This window comes from Ochlerotatus camptorhynchus, unplaced genomic scaffold (assembly GCF_037179485.1).
Source record: "Ochlerotatus camptorhynchus isolate MF236.1 unplaced genomic scaffold, CSIRO-AGI_Acam_v1.1 ptg000216l, whole genome shotgun sequence".
Classification (NCBI taxonomy): Eukaryota; Metazoa; Arthropoda; class Insecta; order Diptera; family Culicidae; genus Ochlerotatus; species Ochlerotatus camptorhynchus.
The window spans coordinates 1,197,014-1,213,178 of NW_027040706.1; the positions used below are offsets into that span (position 1 = coordinate 1,197,014).

Consider the following 16,165-nt stretch of genomic DNA (forward strand, 5'->3'; position numbering starts at 1 on the left):
GTGAAAAATAGATCCATGCAGGCAGGATGTTTCGTTTGATGTTTTAGTTTGAAAGTTAATTATGTGAAGTAAAAACTATTCTATATTGAGGAAATTTATTCGATTTCAGAGCGAATGTCAATCACAATCTTACATAGACTTACATGATTAAACTATTTCCTAAACAAAAGTTAAACCCGAGGAACTCAAATGCGTGATCACAAATTAACCAAAAAAAGTTGGTAAGCTATGTGTATGAGTCTTTTACGAAATCATTTCACCCCGAACGTACTCTTATGTGTGATGTATTTGAAGCGTGACTTATTTTAGTGCTGCAATTTTTGATCGATTATTTTTTTAATATACATCTCGTGTATGCTCTCGACTGCCGTTGCCAGCAGTCCATTTTCATTCAGAAACGAATCCTTGTCGCTGTATGCGATATCCTGATTCTTCAGGTTCGTCATTTTACCTCCTATGGCAGCAAGGATAGCATTTCCTGCACATATGTCCCATTTTTTTATTGCCGTAGAGTGGAGGTACGCAGTTGCATTGTTATGCAGTACCTGCAAGACCTTGTAGCCTACGGATTAAAGAACATGAAAATTAAAGATGAAAAGAAGTGAAACAACGATCCGTTACCGCTCGGAACAAACCAATCAACTAACCTGCTCCTCCTGCCGGGATAATATGTAAATTTTCACCAAAAACCTCCTTGGCTATGCTCTTCACTTCGCCACTATGAGATCGGGAAATAATAACAACAGGATGCTTAACATCCTCGTCCTACGATATAGAAGAAGAATGCATGGATAAGAAAAGCAATTTCAAAAGCGCCCGTTTTCTAAATATTTAGCTTACAGCCCTAATCATCCTCGCATACCTACCCTCTTAATAAAGGTCAGTGGTTCGGATACGGCCTTATTGGTCCAGGCCCAAACAGTTTTCTTCGTGAAGGGGTTGTGAATTACGCCGATCGTTGGAACGCCTTTTATCGCCACGCACACCATTGTTGTGACGTACTGGAACAGGTTCTCTGCAAGTCAAAGGTAGCAGAATTTGAATTAATTTTCTGGTGGACTCTTTAGAACACAACAACGGCTACTACTACGCACACCAATGTAGGCCTTCGCTGTTCGGTTTTTTTTTAAACTACGGAAGTGTTCGGTAAAAGTTAAAAGTTGAAAATCAAAAACTAGACAATGTATTCCGACTTGTTCAAACTTTGTCAAGTTAACTCCAATTAATGATAGAAATATAATAAAATTTGCCGATTTTATCGATTGAACCATAAATTTACTGACTTCTTTCTGAAGCGCTTTGAGTGAGTTGGTTTATTTCCTTTAAATTCCGTTATAATTGCTTATCTTTTGACAGATACGCGTATTTCGTCTACTACTTGCAGACTTCATCAGTGCCAAGTACTCAACACCACTGTTGTGTTGAGTGTTGTTGAGTACTTGGCACTGATGAAGTCTGCAAGTAGTAGACGAAATACGCGTATCTGTCAAAAGATAAGCAATTATAACGGAATTTAAAGGAAATAAACCAACTCACTCAAAGCGCTTCAGAAAGAAGTCAGTAAATTTTAAATCAATCGATATTTAAAATCGGAATTTAAAAGAAATAAACCAACCCACTCAAAGCTCTTCATAAAGGGATTCCGTTAAAAGGTTCGACAAATTTAAAGAATTGAATTTTTCTGCTGTTCAAAAACCCTGTAAAATTTTACCGACTTTGATGATCTGAATTCAGTGTTTCAAAAATCTAACTAATCAAGATTCGCGAGAAATCGACGGCTAAAGCCATTGTTTACAAATGCAATTACGCCCCTTTGAAATGTTGGCACTGAATTTTTTCTTCATTTGAAACCAAAGTTTTTGAAACTTTGGGAGTTTCTGTTGCAACAAAATTTGGACAACTTACGTTTATAGCTGCCTATTTGCCATTCCAATGCGTAGGCCAGCAAAAGAATTTTCTTAAGGTTGATCTTCAAAAATTTACCCGTCATAGGCAGGCATGGACAATCATTTACATTCATTTCATGCATTCATTTACATTCATTTGCCTCTAACTTTTTTCATCAACAGCATTTCACAAAATGATGTCTAGAGCTTTAGTAGGTTTTGTTATAAGCTGCAACTTTTGTATGTAACTCAAATCTGTATCTCTTATGCATCACGAATTATAGCGGGCAGAACTCGTTACTGTTTTTCAGTGAATGTAAAATACATTCACTGAAAAACAGTAGTGAAAAACAGTAGTGGATTCTGATTTGAGTTACAGGCAAAAGTTGTAGCTAATAACAAAACCTACTAAAGCTCTATACATCATTTTGTGGAATTCTGTTGATGAAAAAAGTTAGGGGTAAATGAATGTAGATGAATGCACGAAATGAATGCAAATGATTTTCCATGCCTGGTCATAGGTCTAAATTCTGGATCAACAATAGAAAAGGGCCCATCAGCATTTGTAAACAAACCGTTCCAAAGCCTTTTACTCACAAAGCTAAGGCTATCCACGCAAACCAACACCATCATTGGATAGGGGAAACTTCTACCTACACGAAGATGGTGTTGGTTTGTGTGGGCGGCCTTCGATTTGTGTGGAATAGTCTTTGAAACGGTTTGTTTACAAATGGTGATGGTCCCTTTTCTATTGTTGATCCAGAAATCTTCATTCTTGGTGATTTTAATGCAAAAAACTGCTCATATTCAAACAGCCCAACATGCTTTTCTTCAGCATGAAATCCCTCAACTATTGATTTGGTATTAAATGATTCATGTCAACGTTGTAGCCAATTGGTTACCCATGCTGATTTCGGTTCTGATCACCTTCCAGTAACTTTTGAAATATCCCAAGAAATAATTTCTAATCCCAACAGCTCTACTTTCAATTACCATAGAGCTGATTGGGAGTAATATCGATCATTTATGGAATATAGCTTTGATCCAAACATACCTTTGCAAACCAAAGACAATTTTAATCATGCTCTTGAATCTCTGACTACTTCTATAGTTGAAGCAAGAGCTGCCTCAGTACCAAAATGCGAGGTTAAATTCGATTCACTTATAATAGACTACGATCTTCAGCTCTTGATCCGTCTTAAAAATGTCCGTAGAAGACAATATCAAAGAACACGCGATTCTGCCATAAAAGTTATCTGGCGGGATTTGCAAAAACAAATTGTGATTCTCTGCCCTGAGGAACAAAACTTTTGAAAATAATGTTTCTAAATTAGACCCAAGTTCCAAACCCTTTTGGAAACTCACAAAAAATTTTGAAAAAACCTCAAAAGCCTATTCCAGCGCATAAAGAAGGTGGTAAAATTTTGATCACAAATACGGAAAAAGCTCAGAAACTTACTAAGCAATTCGAGAGTTCCGATAATTTCAGTTTGGGTCTTACTAGTCCCATTGAGAATCAGGTTGCTCGGGATTATCTGAATATTTTCTCACGGGAAAATATTTTTGATGAATCCTGGGGGACGGATTTGGACGAAGTAAGATCTATAACTAAAAAGTTTCGTAATATGAAAGCTCCAGGTGATGATGGAATTTTATATATCCTCATCAAAAAAACTCCCAGAGCGTACCTTGTATTTCTTGGTCAAATTATTTAACAGATGTTTCCATTTGGCATACTTTCCTGATAAATGGAAAAATGCAAAAGTTGTTCCAATTTTGAAGCCGCATAAAAATCCAGTGAAACTTCTAGCTACCGTCCAATAAGTTTGCTTTCTTCAATAAGTAAACTTTTTGAAACGATAATTTTGAATAGAATGATGCAATATGAACTCGATTTTTGCAGATGAGCAGTTTGGATTTCGCCATGGGCATTCAACTACTCGTCAATTTACCCATTTAATTCGTTCAAACAAATCTGAAGGCTGCTCAACTTGAGTTTCTCTTCTAGACATGGAAAAAGCACTCGACAGTGTTTGGCATGAAGGTTTGATTGCTAAATTGAAAAAGTTTAATTTTCCACTCTATATTATGAAATTACTACAAAATTATTTAACTGGCAGAACTCTGGAGGTAAATTATCAAAATTCCAAGAATGAACGACTACCTGTTAGAGCAGGAGTTCCTCAGGGTGAGCATTATTGGGCCTATATTGTATAACATTTTCACTTCGGACCTCCCTGATTTGCCTCAGGGTTGCCATAAATCATTGTTCGCTGATGACACAAGCAAGAAGTCTTCGTGTTATTTGCAGCAGACTGCAGAAAAGTTTGGATATTTGCTCTTCTTATTTATAAAAATCGAAGATTTCTCCCAATGCTTCCAAAACTCAACTTAAAATATTTCCACATAAGCCTAGAGCTTCCTTTTTGAAAACTAGTAGTAGTCACATTTGGAACAAATAAATAGTATAAAAAAATTATGAGATTACAATGCTTGACGATCCATAAGAACAATAACCGCATTCTTTGCTTCTGAATGTTTGGCTCCCGTTTGACAGTTCACACTGGATCCCAAGTGACAAGCACACTGAGTGAGTCCGCAGTACCCCGCTAGACAATTGTAGTGGCCCAACCAAATAATATAAAGGCTAATACAGAATAAAACCTGAATTTATCCACCTGTGGTTATATCTTACCAATTTAGGGGCCATTCATAAACTACGTAGACAGTATTTGAGTGGTTTTACACTCCCCTTCCCCCTGCGTAGACACTCGTCCATATACTTTTTTTTCACGCCGAACCACCCAATCTAAAGTGTCTATGTGGTTTATGAACAGTCCTTTATTTAAATTCTTACAAAATTGTTCAAGTTCGCATTCTGGGAAGAGATTCAATTTGACGTATCGTTTGAAAAGTTTTGGGCCTGGGATCTCGTTATGATCGCTAATGATCTTATTGGCAACTCAAAGTTGGTTCCCGTGGATAATAGAAATACTATGAAAGTGCTCATGATTTCAAAATTGTCCACGGGGAGGTATACGAGTGCAATCTTAAAATGTTTTTATTTTGTAAATGGAGCATTTCTCTTAATCTGGTTAATCTGGTGATAGAAAAGCTGAAACCTATGTATGCAACTAAAAATGGGAAAAGAAACCAACCAACATTTATTGAGTAGCCCTCAAGTTTTCTACTAACGTATCATTAACCAGATTTTATTGAAATAATTTGTTCGCTAAATAAATGCATTTTAAGATTGCAAAATTTTGAAACCATCTTTTATAGTTAATAGTTGCCAATTATTTAGTACTCATGTGATTTAGGTATTTTGTGTTGGCCAATGGTTAGGGCCCCATTCGTTATGACTACCATTGAACTTGGTTTTGAGTTCTCATGTGATTTGAGATGTCGCATGACGAGATTAGGTCCAGAACAGAGACTGGCCACTTCCTCGGGGCTAACGAAACGTGTCCGGATGCGATTAATGTGGTCCTTGGTACTCGAACTTGGTTTTGATTTTTCATGTGATTTGAGGTGTCACATGATGGTCTTTAGTCCATGTCAGAAACTGACCACTTCCCCCGAACATGTCCGGATGGTAACAATGTTGTCCTGGGCATTCGATATAACTACCATTGTACGTGTTTATTGTATTTTTTTTATTTGCTTTGAGATGTCGCATGATGGGTTTTGGTCCACGTCAGAAACTGGTCACTTCTCCGGGGCATCCGAAGCATGTCCGGATATGATCAATGTTGTCCTGAGCACTCGAAATAACTACCTTTGAACATGTTTTTTTTTTATTTCGCATGTGATTTAAGGTGCCGCATAATGAGTTTTGGTCCATAACAGAAACTGATCACTTCTTCGGGGGTACCAGAAACATGTCCTGGTGTGGCCAATGTGAACCTTGGTACTCGATATGACTAAGGGGCTGTCCATAAACTACGTAGACAGTTTAGGGGGGGGGGGGGTTTGACAATTATCCACGGCCCATACAAATTTTAAATTTTTTGTATGGACAATTGTCTACGCAGGGGGAGGGGGGGGTCAAGAATCCCAAAAAACTGTCTACGTAGTTTATGAACAGGCCCTAACATTGAGCTTGGTTTTGAGTTCTCATGTGATTTGAGATGTCGCGTTATGGGTTTAAGTCCATGTCAGAAACAAAACACAATCGACGGTGTCCATCTCGACTATTGCTTTGGCGAGATTCGGTGCAGTAATAGCGATAATATAGAGTTTGTTTTTGATTCAGGTCCAACCTGGATCGGGTATCAAGATTGGGTCTGCTTGTTGTCTGTTAAACGTCAGTGTGAACGTTTGTGTGTGTATCCAGGCTCGGGTTGTGATTCGCTCTGACAATAAGCTCGGGTTCGCATGCTATCTTGTCATGGCAACTTTTTTAATTTTCAGAATTTATAATTTTTTAGGTACATCATTGCATTCAATAATCAAATAATGGATATCAAAAAATAGACGTGCAATCGATCTAATTCAACAGAAAGATGGGGAATTTTAGGTTTTCTGGTGTATTGTACATTTCCCAAGTATTTAATTTATTTGAAACCTTTTACAATTACTTTCAATGAATTCGACATATTTGCGAAAGTAATAATAATAGAGGTTCACAGTGAATTTTATTCAGATTTTTGCAATATAGCCAATCCAGCGAAAAATTTGCATCTTGTATCAGATAATTTGACAACAGCAGCTTTAAAAGCATGCTGCGGTTGTCAAATGAAATGTTATTTTTTCTCCGTTAACTGGCACTAGTAGCTGAATAGCTAAATTTGCAATTACTCAGCGCTCATTAAGAATGTGTTTAACTCGTACCCCTACACAAGTGGTCAATTAAATTACGCACCTGTGTAGGGATACCAGTTAAACAAATTCTAAATAAGCACCGTTCAATTGCAAAGTTTAGCTATTAATATTGGGTATTTTCCACCAAAGTAGACTCCTGCGCTGAAAATAATTTCTCAGACGAGGGGCAATCAGTAGAAATATAACTGAATTCAAAATGCGTAAAAAATGTTAATTTTCAATTCTATTGTAAAATGTAGCGCTATATTACATTGAAAAGTCAAATTTTGTATCTAACTCGCCTGAGCAAAAACCATGGTGCAAAATGCGCAAAATCAAACTCGTTAAAAAAAAGTCGAAAAATGTCATGGCTTGCTACAAAAGTTTTGCTCTTCATAAATGTGACGTTAAACATAGAAACTGATTGGAAAATGTATGTCGGTCAGGGGTCTCGACTGCATTTTTTGTTTCTATATCATCATGATAAAAAGTTAGGCCCAAAAATCGACCTTTCGATTTTGGTTTTTGACCAACTTTTTATTATGATATAGAAAAAATGTTTAAAAAAACATATTTATTTTAACATAAATCTTATTTAGATTTTTAATCTCATTCTGCGAAAAGCTTCCTTTTCGTGCTTTCGTTGTTTTGTTCTTCTCCGAAATGTATAACTAGTAGTGAAAAATAACCAACCTGTATATTCCTGCGTGGCATCAAGTGGATCGATCCATACCATAACATCTTCGATCCCAACTATTTCATCCGGGACATTGGAGTTTTCGTGTATCACGGTCGGATCAAGATCAAACAATTTTGCATCAGGACAACTCTGCTTTCCTTCGTCCTCTTCTGATATTATTTTCAGCTTGGGGAAAATTCTATGCAATCCACTGGCCATAACGCAGTGCGAACGGAAGTCAGCATCTGTCACCGGATCATTGGCACCCTCTTTTGTTTTGCCTTTGCTTTGCACCTTGAAATCCGCACTCTTGGATACCTCCACCACCTCGAGGCCTCCACGCTGGGCTGCTTGGATCGACCCAATAAGCAACTTCCGCAGGTTTACTTCATTGGGATTTTTATTCAATGCGTAGTTTGAGCTGCGTGATTTTCCGGTTGATACATAATACACGAAAACGAGCAAAAGTGCTGTGATGATTAGTACACCAAATTTATTGATACGAATTGAGCCACCCAAGTTCATTTTGGTTCACTTTTTATATCCCAAAGGTTTAACAATAAATCATTTCAGTGAAAACGGGATGTGTTTATTCTAATTCTATGCAATGTTTTCAGTAAAATTGAACTACTTCAACGTAGACATTTTCACAAGGTTTGTTTTTATCACCTTTCCCTTATGGCTGACGTTTGCGCATAACAAAAGAAACAAATCCAATAGTGTATACGCTTACAGACTGATAGAGGTAAGACTAGCACCAGGATGAACTGTTCTACATAACATACATACATTCAAGCATACATCGTACTCGAACCCTACCCTACCTCACATTGTTGTAGCATAGCTATGCTAGCCAAGTAGTAGTTGCAACAAATGGAAGACCTTTGAAGATGTTGCATTCGATAATCGATAAGCTACATCATTTGTAAGAAAAAGGATCCAAAAGCTCTAATGACGATGCAAAACTTTTGCATCCCTTTTAGAGCATCCGGTCTATTACTGATCCTATAATCACAGAGCTAAATCACATGAAATGATAATCTGAATGATCTTGAATCTGGAAAAAAAATGAAACATTGTCCCCTCCAATTATGAAATGTAATGTAATATCATATGAAAAATTTTCACCTCCAATTATGCAAAGGGGGGACCAAGGTGAACATATCATATGAAAAATTGTCACCTCGAATTATGAAAAGGGGGGACCAAGATGAAAATATCATATAAAAAATTGTTACCTCCAATTATGCCAATTAAATTAAAAAAATTAAATTAAAATTAAAATTAAAATATCCTATTAAATAAAATCTAAATATGATGGAGAAATCTACATTCAAAGCATTTTTTTTTAACATTCCGAGATTAGTCTTTGTCACATGCTTCTTGTGCTACAGAAAGTGGCTAAAGCTTGTTGTTATATAAATTTATATGGCAAAAACAGATTTTTTCGGTGTAGTTTTCAAGACAGACATGTTAGACAAACGCTGGGAAAAAAATTATTTACTAGTTGTTGGATCAGTGGACTGTAACACCTCGTTACCAAACGTTCATGGAGCGGATTTAAGCTTTGGATGTCTTGACCAGTTGAACACTTAACCAACGTAATTTTTAGAATCAGATACCAAACTTCAAGAGTTTCTCTTTACTAGGGGAATTTACGTATTCTCGGCAACCTAAGCAGCGACCTTCTTTCTATAGCCTTTTTCTCTAAGGAACGCACACATATGCAGTATTGGTTTGTTTACAATCTTTTGCTGCCAGCTGCTCTAACAATTTCAGTCGAAAGAATTGTCAAAACCTGTTTTGAAACGCTTTTACAAAGCTCCAATCTTCTCTAGTGAGAGCGAGTATTGTCGGCAACCAGTTTTTCTTCGGCAACCGTTCCATTTGAACTGCATGTAAATCTGCTGTTCTATTATCGGCAGCTCGAAATCAGCTACAATTTGAAGTGCGTGTGTTTAATTTCAAGAAAACCCTGCTAGATTGCTTTTTCTCAGTGGTAAAAATATAGTCAAATTGAAGCTGAAAGCATAAAGAATCGTTTGCATGCATTCAGCGAATTGTTTTCGTAAGAAAATCCAGTGAAAGTAGTGTTTCAATTTGGGTTGCCGAAAATAGTCTGTCATGCCGAAGCCGTCATTTCCCCTATTTCTATTTTCCCTAAATTAATTTAAGTAAAATAACTTCGTTCGCGTCGTTATTCCAAACTTCAATGGTGAACGATCGATTGCCGGCTGGCTGCACTCTCCACACGTCGATTGGTACGCAAAGGTTGGTAGCGCCGCTGTTATTGCGTATGGAAACGAATCGTAGTGGTCTGGGGCTCGGTCGCTTTCATTGCCATAAAACATTCGAGCTGTCACATTGTAGCTCGAACATCCTCCCCCCGGGGAAAACAATAGATTTTCCAGAATAGGTAGTGAGCTAACTTGCTGATTGGGCGCATCAAGATACCCTTCGCCGTGCGCAGCTCCACCACTCGCACTATATGGTCCTTACCTGGGAAATTAGTTTCGATCATTCCAAGTTTCCAGCATAGCGGAGGTAAGTTGTCCTCCTTTATAAGCACCACCATTCCCGGTCTAACGTTCTGTTTCTTCGTTCTCCATTTGCTTCTTGTTTGTAGCTCCATCAAGTACTCTCCGGACCAGCGTTTTCAAAATTCATTCCGAATGTTGGCTCGGGGATTGCTGTCAGTGGGCGATCGATCATAAAATGTCCATTCAACTCTTTCTTAGCTCCTACAAAATTTGTACCGTTATCGGAGAAAAGGAACTCCACGGCGTGATACGAATCGTTGGAGGGTAGCAATAAACGGTTCCGAGGAAAGGTTTTCCACAGCTTAGAAATTGGATACCCATGGTAACCATGCAAACACACAAATGTAACCTTTGGCTGGTACCAACGTGCTTCCACTTTGCTTTATCATTATAGGACCGGCGAAATCGATACCACCTTCTGGAACGCAAGTGATCTGTCACACCGACTAGCCGGGAGATCACCCATAAACTGCTCAAGAGTAACTGGCTTCATCCGGAAACATTACACGCAGGCACGAATTATCTTACGAACTGAAGAACGGGCATTGGTGATCCAGAAGTTTCTACGAAGTGATGCTAGAACTCCCAGAGGACCGGCATGGAAATTCTCTTGATGGATGAATCGAATCAAGCTTTCCACAACTTGATTATGGCTGAGCAGAACTAGCTGGTGCTTATTGTCAAATTACAATATTGAATTCGCCACACGACCTCCAACTCGTAGGAGACCCAAGGGGTTGGTCACTCTACACAGTGTGCCAAAATCAAACTTGGGCACACCCGGGCGTTGTCATTGACGCTGTTTTACACCCGTGGTTACAATTTTTATGATCTTTAAAGTTACTAGCAACACTGAACTTTTTATGCGCTTACGCAGTGTGCATGTGTCAAAATTTGTTATTGATGTTGCCACAATATAATCAAATTATTTTCAAAACAACCGTGAACCTCCACCAAGTCTCGCCATAGATTCTCAAAATCGTTACACCCGTGACGGCAGTCGCATCCACATTTTCTCCCAGACGAAGAACAGTTGACAGCGCTATCATGACCTGACTGAGGTTTCCGGCCATGGCTACACGAACTAGCGATGCAGCTCCCACGGCTGCTTCCAATGCTGCTGCTGGTCCTTCTTTTTTATGAATTTTAGAGGAGATGGACCAGCAGAAGGAACAGCAGCAGCAGCAACTGAAGCAGAAGCAGCATTGGAAGCAGCCGCAGCCGTGGGAGCTGCATCGTTAATTCGTGTAGCCGTGGCCAACGCTGGAAATCTCGGGTCGGCCACGACAAGTAGTGCTTGAGTTTTAATCTGAAAGTCAACAACCAAACAAAAACTATACCATTCGACCATTCGAACATCCATGGTGGTGGCTGCTACACCAACCATTCCATCGTCCAACACATATAATGTTGGAGGATCGTCTTGGCAAAATCTCAAATAGTTCAACAAATTATATGTACTCTCCTGCCTTTTTGCACTTCCAACTAACACAATAAAAAATTATAATTACGAATCATTACATTAACTACACAGAAAAAGGAAAATCCTTTTTTTTCTCAGAAAAAGAAAGCTGATGTGTTTTCGATGTTCTCGTTGCTCCTCGCGCCGGTCATTTTCTTGGAAAAGAAGAAGCACAGCTTCATAATGAACGGGAATTTTGTGCATTTGTGATCGATCGCGCTGTGGTTGCACTTCATGATGGCGTTCACCGCCAGGGCTACGCTCGGGAACTCGACCAATCCGGAGGAGGAAATTTCCGATTTCAGCGGGAACATTCGCACTTGCGACGGGTGGCAGTCCTTGGTGGTGAATGCAGTCAGCAGCAGATCCTCGGACGGCATCCGGGGGGTATTGAAGAAGTGGAGAATGCGATTTTTGCTGGCCTGGGAAGTGATTGTTCTTGGAGGCGCTGTAGACCTTGAAGCTGATCGAATTGTTCGGCAGGGTATATGTTCGGCTGGTTCGACTGCGATGGCGTTTTCCATTAAAACCATGGCGGTACCCTCTTTGGTCTTCAGGAACTTTATTCTGACATTTCCATACAGGAAGAACAGATTGAACAGCTTATCGGTGTTCGCTGTGTTGTTATCAAGTCCGTAGACCATCATCATTGCTGTGCCGGTTGAATGAAGTTGACTGGTCCGTTTCGGGTCAGCGATGCGTCCTTCATCAGTCCGATGTGTGTTCCGGCCGGTGTTTCCAGTTTTCCGACGGATGATACTCGAGCGGTGAGAAATTCGGAGCAAATCCGTTTCCTCTGCCGGCTCCCAGAAGGGCTGGTTGACGTTCGTTGTGCGGGGACGGTCTTGCTCCGAAGATGGATGGTTTTGAAAACATTGAAAATCAAAACAAAAACAAGAGCTGTTAAAATACCGGGTTGCCAAACAAGGCATTATTCACACGCAAACAAAAATCAGTTCAATGACTTCTTGGCACTGCCGATACAGCTGCGGCACACTGAGGTACACTGAGAAAAATAATGGCACAACATAAGTGTGTAGAGTGACCACTCCTTGAGAAGACCATTGTTGTCGATGAAAGGACTTAATGGCCTTAATTTCTTGCTTGACTCACCTGACTGGACCACGGCAACTTCTTCAGCTAGATGTTGGTTCTGTAGAACTCTCAAAATCACCTTCATCGATTCCCTCAGTTCCGAAACCGTTGGGAACAGCTTGAGAGTACGTGTCTCTTTCTTCTTCTGCTTTGCGTTTCAGTCGAACCTCAACACATACGCTAAAACGCGCTATAACTTTCGGAACGATTCAAACCGTTTGAAAACAGGTAGCTCCGTATATTGATCCACCGGATGGATCACAACTACACACTTTAATGCAGGAACATCTTCATCCGGAATTGGAACCCGATCTTCCCTTGCGCTGAACTGGCCGGCTTGACGTGCCGCAAGGGCTCAGTAAGGGTTCCTACTTGTAGAGACCTGAAGCTAAGTGCTAGTTCCACAGTGACAATATCACATCATTAAGTTTTCAATTGTTGTACTAACCCTTCATTTCGATGATTGTATGATTGCCAAAATGATACGGAAATGGGTTAGTGATCTGATATTGTTTATACAAGCTGAGGTGACATTGATCGAGTCTCTTTATCGATTTGCTTCTGTGTTAATAACTTTGCTAAAAAACCGTTTCTTTTCGTGTTTTGTTTATTGTTTATTGTTTATTGTTTATTGAAAAATTCAACTGACAAATACTGTCTAAATGAATAAAACTTAAACGGTCAACGGTACGGAAAAGGCCAAGTAGCCGATGACGAAACACGTCAGCTGATACATTGAAGTCGAACATATAAAAAAAAGTTGTTGTATTGCCGGCTGATTGCTCGAATTGGCTCGTGTTGTGTATAATTCCGGCTCCGTGGTTCCAAAAACAGAAAGTCGCGTTGACGAAGAGACCTCTCGGGGGCATACATATTTAGTTGTGACAGCAGTGTTGGGCAGTCAATGTCACCTGTAAGCAGCTTTCCAGCGAACATAGCTTGAGCGACCGTCCGTCTCACCTCTAATGGCTCGATTCCCAGGAGACGGCAACGCTCCTCGTACGGTGGCAAGTTCGTTGGGTCACGCCAGTTGAGGAAACGAAGAGCATATCTCACAAACTTGCGTTGAACGGATTCAATTCTAGTGATCCAGTTAGCATGGAAAGGGCACCAAACAACTGAACTTGACTCCAATAAGGATCGCACAAGCGAGCAGTAAAGTGACCTGAGACATAGCGGGTCACGAAACTCGTCGGCAATTTTGAAAATAAAGCCCAATTGTCGATTAGCTCTGGAGATGATGTCATTGTAGTGGATTCTGAAAGTGAGTCTGCAGTCCAAGGTAACGCCGAGATCCTTTATGTGCTCTACACGAGCAAGATATCGTCCCCAGAGAACATAGTCAAACATGATTGGTTCAATTTTTCGGTGATATGAAATAATGTTACATTTTTCTATGCTTAGACTCATCAAATTTCTTGAGCACCAGTCAGCAAAAATACCTAACATATTCTGGAGATCCCAGCAGTCCGAGAGGCTTTTAATAATTTTGTAGATTTTCGTATCGTCTGCATAGAAAACGCGGCATCCAAATGGTATCAGCAAGGCGACATCGTTTAAAAAGATCGAAAATAGTAGCGGTCCTAGGTTACTGCCTTGCGGAACTCCCGAGTTGTTTGAGAAAACATCCGATTCCGACGCGCCAATCTTGACATGTACATAGCGATTAACCAAGTAAGATCTGAACCAATCCACAGCAGTTGACGAGATGCCAAGTATCTCCAGCTTGGCCAGCAGGATATTATGGTCCACCGTGTCAAATGCAGCTTTTAGATCCATATACGCAGTATCGACTTGCCATCCTGAATCCATGCATCGCAGACAGTTAGAAGTGAACTGCACCAGGTTCGTGGACACGGAGCGCTTCGGGTAGAAACCGTGTTGTTCTGTATCGATATAATTTTTGCAGCGTGCGAACAGAGCACCATTTATGATAATCTCGAACAGTTTTGAGCAGGCACACAGGGAGGTGATTCCACGATAATTTATGACATTCCGTTTATCTCCTTTTTTGTGCACTGGGAACAGATAAGAAAGTTTCCAGCGGCAGGGGAACTCACATTGCTGTGCCGAGAGATTGAATAGCCTCGCAAGTGGAAGGCAGAGATTGGCTACACAACGTTTTAGAACTGATGACGGAGTGCCGTCAGGTCCGGAGGCGAACGATAGCTTCAGTCTGCGTGTTGCGGCTATCACCATGTCTTCTGAAATGCGCGGAATAACGAAACTAAACACATCACGTGGCATCCCAACAGCAGCATCCAGCACTTGTGTTGGCGAAGCGGAGAAATCGTTGAACACTTGCTTGAAATGACGAGCAAACAAGTCGCATTTTTCTCTTTCACTATTAGCCGAGTCATTCCCGAGAAACATGGAACAAGGCAATCCGGATTCCTCCCGTTTTGAGTTGACAAACGACCAAAAACTTGTCGGATTCGTGCGAAGGTTCGCTTCCGTGCGTCTCACGTGTCGATTATAGAGAAAACGATTGTAATTTCGATAACTACGACTCGCAAAATTGAACAGTCGTTTGTAGTACGGCGAGCGAGAGTTACAATACTTTCGGATGGCGGCAGAGCGTTGACGTTTTAGCACGCGTAGGCGTGGGTTAGACCATGCAGGCTTTAGCGGAGGTCGTCGAGCTGGGACAATGCGGAAAATAGCATCTTCCAGTGCAGCACTGAAAAAATCCACTGCATCATTCACGCTAGCGGCAGTTTCGATAAATTGCCAATCAATTTCCGCAAGCGCATTGTTCAATGCAACATAATCGGCCCGGCGAAAGTCCAAAGAGTAGCACTCAGATGACGGTGTAAAAAGAATCGGCGCAGGTAAACTAAATGACACGACGAGAGCGGGATGATCGGCATCTAGATCAATCAGTGGCTCGACGGGCAAGGAAACAGAAGTGCCCGGTAGTGCGGAATCATTTGCCAGGACAAGATCTAGCAAACGTCCATTTCGGTTCGGAAAAGTATTCACTTGTGTGAACCCGTAAAAGTTAAAACCGTCCAAAAGAGCACAGCAAGCAACCGGCATATGCGAAAGCAGTGGATCAATTAATGGTGTGCCACTGTCTGTAAAGCGCCACTGTAGACCAGCTTGATTGTAGTCACCAAATACGAAAGCGGGAGAGCAGGGACTTAATTGTGACGAAATTGACCCTAACGATTCCACATGCTCACGGATGATCGTGATTCGATGATCGTGATTGGATCATATTCGGCCTCCGCAACAGCCAGGAAAAACGAGTCGATTTTAGTCCTCAGCCCACGCACGTTTTGGTAGTAAATCCGGAGACCGTTTAATGCGCTAGATAATAGCTGCACATATCGAACTGCGTGCTGCAATGGCTGAAAATTTATTTTCATGGCCGTGGGGATGCAGGGAGGGGATCGATGAAGAGAGTCTGTCGGTGTCGCTTGGGACCTTATGCAGTGTTTCGCTTGTATTATTTTCTTTGTTTTATTGCTAATATTACGGTTTTCTCTTTTTGTTGTTTTCTATGTCACGTTACAAACCATATCAAATGTATTACGGACCGAGCGCTCTTTCAGATGCTGAGCGGACTGTCATCTGGAAGGGTTGTGCACGCATTTGCTTACAATTAAACGATTTTAAGAGCTCTGTCAATGACTCGCGCTTGTTGGCGGTAATTGTTGCTACAGATAGTAGTAGACCGAAGTCACAGTCATCCGCA

At 40.5% G+C, this 16,165-nt stretch overlaps 1 protein-coding gene across 1 annotated transcript; it reads right to left on the reverse strand.

The window, feature by feature from the left end:
- Positions 1-77: 77 nt before the first annotated feature.
- On the reverse strand, positions 78-8,018 carry LOC135703560 (putative inositol monophosphatase 3). The gene is made up of 4 exons (XM_065224805.1): positions 7,383-8,018; positions 867-1,015; positions 648-765; positions 78-562 (listed from the first exon to the last, which is right to left on the reverse strand). Exons 1-4 carry the CDS (start codon positions 7,891-7,893, stop codon positions 306-308), a joined length of 1,035 nt encoding a protein of 344 aa, XP_065080877.1. The 5' UTR covers positions 7,894-8,018; the 3' UTR covers positions 78-305.
- Positions 8,019-16,165: the final 8,147 nt, after the last annotated feature.

What these genes read in the sequence shown, in the direction of transcription:
- LOC135703560 (XM_065224805.1), bottom strand. Translation starts at nt 7,893, where the DNA reads ATGAACTTGGGTGGCTCAATTCGTATCAATAAATTTGGTGTACTAATC. An exon ending in CACTGACCTTTATTAAGAGG is followed by an intron (nt 766 to 866) that starts GTAGGTATGCGA and finishes TCTATATCGTAG; the next exon opens with GACGAGGATGTTAAGCATCC. An exon ending in TATCCCGGCAGGAGGAGCAG is followed by an intron (nt 563 to 647) that starts GTTAGTTGATTG and finishes TTTAATCCGTAG; the next exon opens with GCTACAAGGTCTTGCAGGTA.